Source organism: Poecilia latipinna, unplaced genomic scaffold (genome assembly GCF_001443285.1).
Source record: "Poecilia latipinna isolate Pla-1442-1.1 unplaced genomic scaffold, P_latipinna-1.0 Scaffold1820, whole genome shotgun sequence".
NCBI lineage: Eukaryota > Metazoa > Chordata > Actinopteri > Cyprinodontiformes > Poeciliidae > Poecilia > Poecilia latipinna.
The window spans coordinates 109,640-115,731 of record NW_015114436.1 but is presented as its reverse complement, the minus strand read 5'-3'; the positions used below and the strand labels follow the sequence as shown (position 1 = coordinate 115,731).

Below are 6,092 nucleotides of genomic sequence, written 5' to 3'. Positions count from 1 at the left end.
GTGTTTGTGCCGCACAAAAAAAAAAACACCCCCAGAATGGAGCAGGGCCCCCCACTATAGTATGGCGCCCACTATAACATGGCGCCCACTACAGTATGGCACCCACTATAGCATGGCGCCCAGTGTAGCATGGCACCCACTATAGTATGGCGCCCACTATAACATGGGGCCCACTATAGCATGGCGCCCAGTGTAGCATGGCGCCCACTATAGTATGGCGCCCACTATAACATGGGGCCCACTATAGCATGGCGCCCAGTGTAGCATGGCGCCCACTATTGTATGGCGCCCACTATTGTATGGCGCCCCCTATAACATGGTGACCCCTATAACATGGCGCCCACTATAACATGGCGCCCAGAATAGCATGGCGCCCCCTTAATGTGGCGCCCACTATATCATGGCGCTGCTGTGGCACGGCACAGAGGGAGGGGAAATGATGCGTTATGAGCAGTGATGTCACATCCTGTCAGAGATCGGACCAAACTTGCTCCTCCTTCCTTCAGATGGATTGAGTCTAAATATTGACCTTTGATCCCTGCAGCCCTGACAGCGAGGACCCCCCCTCCTGGCCCTCCGCTGCAGGAACTGGGCTGGCCTCAGTTCCGTGCAGCGCCAACGGCTCCTACTCCGGTTCTGGTTCTGGATCTGGATCTGGATCTGGGTCTGGATCCGGTTCTGGTTCTGGAGGAGGAGACGTCCGCAGTCCGTCTCTGTCCAGTGATGAGCAGAGCTCCGAGGCGAGTCTGATCACAGAGAGCAGCGGAGGAGGAGGTTCTGGTTCTGGTTCTGGTTCTGGTTCTGGTCCAGGAGGAGGAGGAGGGACGCCTCTTCATCCCGACACTCCAGATAACCTGACGTTAGCGGTTCTGGACGGGGTGGCGGGAAAACGGTTCGGACACTGTTCAGGTAAGACCTGAGGATGGATGGATGGATGGATGGATGGATGGATGGATGGATGGATGGATGGATGGATGGATGGATGGATGGATGGATGGATGGATGGATGGATGGATGGACCAGAAGGTCTGGCCGCGGAACAGAAAGTGACTGTGAAGGTTCTGGTCCAGGTTCTGGTTCTGGTCCAGTTGGAGGCGTGCAGAAGGATTTTCCTGCAGCCTCAGCTGGAAGCTTTACAGGTTACATAATGAGAAGCTGTTCAGCCTGGTTGTTACAGCTGGCTGCTCCTGCTGCTCCTGCTGCTCCTGCTGCTCCTGCTGCTCCTGCTGCTCCTGCTCCTCTTTCTTCTCCTGCTCCTCTTCGTCTTCCTCCTGGTCCTCTTCATCTTCCTCCTCCTCTTCCTACTCCTTCTTCCTGGCTCCAGCCTCTGAGTCTCTCTCCTCTCCTGTTGTCTTTCTGTTTGTTTAAGTTTATTTTTTACACAAACACAAACGCAGCAAATGTTAAAAAGGAGAAAAAAAGAAAATATTAAAATGCCACAAAATTCCTCAAATTTTAGTAAATTAAAATACATTTACATATATAATTATATAAATAACAATAATTCCAAAATCCTCCATTTTGTTTGGCTGAGCTGATGTTTCACAAAGATCTATGTTCTTGAAAATATATAATAATAATAAAAAAATAAAATAAGGTAAACATTACATTTAAAATAAAATACAGATATCTAAAACAATTTCAAAACTTCTAATCATAAACCTATTTATTTAGATTTAAATATTGCTCTGAATGCTTGTTTTACTTTTCAATGTCACATGCTGTTTTTATTTTAATTATGTGAAGCACTTTGAAATGCCTTGCTGCTGAAATGTGCTATACAAATAAAATTTGACTGATTTAAATATTGTTGTGAAGGTTTATTTCTTAGTAATTAATCTTCAATTTTCTAACCTAAATTATTTGTCTTTAATTAAAGACTCCCAGTAATAATTAAAATATCTTATAAATATTTAATACAGAGTTATCTTAATGTGTGGTTTGTGTTTGGCTCCAAGTTTTCTCACCACCAGCAGGTGATTTCAGTCTCATTAATAATTAGGAAGCTTCTTGTCGCCTCAACAAACTCTCACAAAGGACTCTTTCTGATCCGCCCGCTGGTTTGTTCTTCTGGTTCTTATGCAACGGGTTCTGTTCACCGGTTTCATCACAGCTTCACAGTTTGTCTCTGGAAGCTGCAGAACTGTGACAAGTTCTGTTCCCAACTGCGAGCGCGACGATCTGACGATCCGACGATCCGGCGATCCGGCGATCTGACGATCCGGCGATCCGACGATCCGGCGATCCGACGATCAGGCAATCTGGCGATCAGATGATCCGACGATCTGACGATCTGACGATCTGACGATCTGACGATCCGACGATCCGGTCCAGAACAGGATGAGACACAGCGACTCAACACAGAACTGAAGTCAGACTGAAAGCAGTCAATCTGATTTAAAAAATAACATTTCAAAGCATTTAAAAACCTTCAAATATACAAAAATAAAGTAAATAGAAAATGATTTCATTAGTATTGTTAATATCGGCATTTTGAAGAAGAATCTGAGTAATTTATGAAAATATTTAGTATAAAAATATTACAAAATCAATATAAATATATAAAAGTGATACCGGATATAGTTTATGTTATTAAAGTATTATAAATATTACAACAATGGTTTTAGAGACAAAGATTTTAATGTTTGAATATTTTGTTTATGTAATATTCTGGTTCTAATACAAAAAAAATATATATTTATTTTAAATCTGTATATTAATAAATTATTACCATGGAATATTTTTAAGCTAATAAAGATAAAATTAATATACATTAAACATTAAGATAATTGTTATGAATTATAAATTAAGATTTTTTAGGTATATTTTTCATAACAAGCTGCTGTTTTCTTCTGTTTGTGTTTCTTTCTCTAAAAACTATTAAATTTTTAAATTAATCTCGGAATTTATTTTGTGTAAATTTACTGCTCCGTTTTTGTTTTTCTATTTATTGTGGCCCTAAAACTCAGAATACAGACAAAGTTTTGCCTCTCATAAACCTTCTTGTGGATATATGGAGAAACGTTTTTGTCCTGTTGTCTCCGCTGAAGGACGGACGTGTCTCTGTCCTGCAGACGTTTTTCTGTCCGGTTTTGGTTTCCGACCCGGAAGGTTCTGGGATTCTGCTCGGTTCTGATGGGCTGTTTCTCTGGGTTAGCCAACATTTGGACGGTTTGAAGAGCAGGTTCTTCGCCATGGAGGCTCCTCACCTGGCAGGTTTTACCTGCTGGGGGCGGGGCCAGAGCCGATGAAGAGGAGGAGTGTGATGTTTGAACCGCCGGCCAATCAGAGCTGGCCGTTTGTTTCTGGAGGGAACCAGAGTTTTTACATTTGTTTTGATAATCCAGGTTCAAGGTTCTGCTTCGCCTCACACACTGTGTGTGTGTATGTGTAGGTGTGTGTGTACGTGTGCATTCCAAAGACCCGCCCTCCCTGCGATCTGATTGGCTCCCTGAGCCTCGACCGTCCTGGAACAGTTTGATCTTCCATAGCAAGAGAACCAGAACAAATCCTGCTGCAGGTGGGACGCTCTTACCTAGTGACATCACTTCCTGGTTGACTCTGGCACACAGATCACAGCTTAGGGTGGGAACAGGTGGCTCACCTGGAAAATACCTGCAGAATCACCATGAATGAAAGCAAAAGCAGAAAGATGTTACATAAGAGGGCGAAAACTCAGATCCTCTGCACAGACACAAACACAGCTCAGTGTGTGTTTGGTGTGTGAGTGTGCATGCGCATGTGTGTGTGTTTGTGTATGAGTGCATGTGTGTGTGACTGTGTGTGTGACTGTGTGCGTTTTTGGCCTCCAGAAACTCTAATTAAGCCTCTTTCTGAGGCTCTAATTAGACGTTTCAGTCGTTTTATTGTCCTGGAGAAAAAAAAGAAACAACAGATTGAAACTTTTAGGCTCAGACAGCGACACGTCAGAACCCGACCCAAACCGTCCGTCCACAGGAAGTCACAACCAACTTGCTTTTTATCCCAGAATTATCCTGCTTTTAACTGGATTTCATCCCTATTTTAATCCTAAACTGTTTGATTTTATTTTAGTTTTAAGTTCTCAGGCATAAAACAAGAAGTGTGTGTTTGTCACACACTTCCTCTGAGTTCAGCTGCTTGTACACAGCAGAAAAAAACAAATATTACCAAATGTTTTTATACTTTCCAGTATATTACACTTGAAAACTTACTTACAAGTAACTTTTCATCAAAATATTGGAGCTTCTTTTTCTGAAAAAGAAAAAAAAATACTAGTTCCACTAGCAGATTATTTCACTTACAACATGAGAGAAATGTCTTGTTATAAAATAAATAATCTTAAATCAAACTTCTATGTTTTGCTGAACTTCAAAAGTCAAAAATTTGCGAGAGAAATCTCAGAAATTTTTAAATTAATCTTAGAAATTTTCTTGATAATACTTTGAACTTTCAACTTTTAAAACTCAAAACATTTTGACTGTTGAAATTCAAAAATTTCATATTTTTCCACAAAAAAATTTGAGATTAACCTCAAAATTGCTGAGTTTTTGTCTAAAAAATGTTCATATTTTGAAACTGAAAATGTATTTTTTTTTTACTGTAAAACTTCTGAGATAAATCACAAAATTTCTTAGTTTTTTGGCGGATATGGACTCCTCCTGTTTTGTTTTTGTGTCTAGAATGGCCCTGATGCGGCGAACGCAGCTCCTGCCTCACATAAAATCTTTTCGTGGATTTAATGTGGAAGGAGAAGTTTTTGGTTTGGTGTTTGAACCGAAGGCTGGACTCGTCTCTGTCCTGCAGCCGTTAATCTGTTTCCGGTTTTGGTTTCTGCTCACTTACAAGTTAATTGTTAGTTTTGTCTTATTTCAAATGTTCTGAGATATTTGCAGCAGAAACTGGACCCGAAATCCTTGTAGGACTTTATGTTTCTGCTCCAGTCGGTGGCAGAATGACGGCCGGGTGGCTCCGGAGCAGAAGCGAGTGAATCCGTGTGTGGGAGGAAGGTTGTCTTCAGAGAAACGATCCCACTCGTTTACCTCTCTGGATGCGTTTACCTTCACTCCTCCTCCTCCTCTTCATCGCCTTCGTCGACCCTCCGAGCTGCACGTTTGTCCCGCTTGCGCTCCGTTTGGACGCGCAGAAGCACAAGAGGCTCTTTTAGCACCTGTTCACATAGCAACCGGCTCTCTGCGAGACGCTGGGAGGGAAGGAGGAGTGAGAGGCGGAAAGAGAAACCGAGCCGAGGAGGTGGGAGGAAAAACGCTGAAATTAAAGCTTCAGCTGGGAAACTTCTCCACATCCTGAGCAAGACGCATCCAGGATGAATTAACAGGTCAAATCAACCCAGATCCACTTCCTGGTCGGGCTGGGCGGTTTGGATTTGATCGATTAATCGAGCTTTTGGTTTTTGAAGATTAAATTTTTGGAAAATACAGATTTTTCCCTCAGGTTTTCATAGTTCAGAGTGAAATCTGCGCCAAGGCCGCCATCTTGTTTGAAAAGCATATTTGCAGTAGAATTCAGGTCAAATCTGAATAATCTGAGTATTAGCACCAGGATAAGGTTTTTATTTTAATTACAAGAATAAAGTTGTATTTTTATGAGAGCTACAACATGAGAAATAAAAATTGTACTTTGGTTTAAGTTTTACCTCATCTTCTAACACATCAGCATTAAATTATTACCAGAAGCAGAACTTTGAAACTATCGTTCAAACAGCTGATGAACTGAGCTGATCATGTCAGATCCTGATAAAAACAGTTTTTTCTCTTAATTTTAATATATTGTGTCTTTATTCTGCTAATATTACGACTATTTTCTCATATTTAGACAAACATTCTCATAAAATAAAAGCCATTTTTTAGTTTCCAGCAAATTGATTAAAATTGTAACCTGCATCTGGTATGAAAATATCATAGATTTTATTTGCAAAGTATTTTATTCTCCTCATGGAGGAAAACATTTAAAGTGGAGCCGGATTCAGTCGTGTGTTCAGAATGCGACCTGAGGTCAGAGCGACTTTAAAACCTTTTTACGTCCATCTGCTGTCCGGCTTCCTGCTTCTAAAGAAACACGAAGCTCTCCTCAAACAGTTTGATTCTTCTTTT

The 6,092-nt window shown here is 41.2% G+C and overlaps 1 protein-coding gene across 1 annotated transcript in view; it reads left to right on the top strand.

Moving 5' to 3' along the window:
- Positions 1-6,092, top strand: part of rapgefl1 (Rap guanine nucleotide exchange factor (GEF)-like 1) — a 29,769-nt gene that overhangs the window by 5,691 nt on the left and 17,986 nt on the right. The window contains exon 2 of the mRNA XM_015014495.1: positions 545-909. Coding sequence (XP_014869981.1) covers positions 545-909 — 365 coding nt within the window. The remainder of the gene's footprint in view (positions 1-544; positions 910-6,092) is intronic.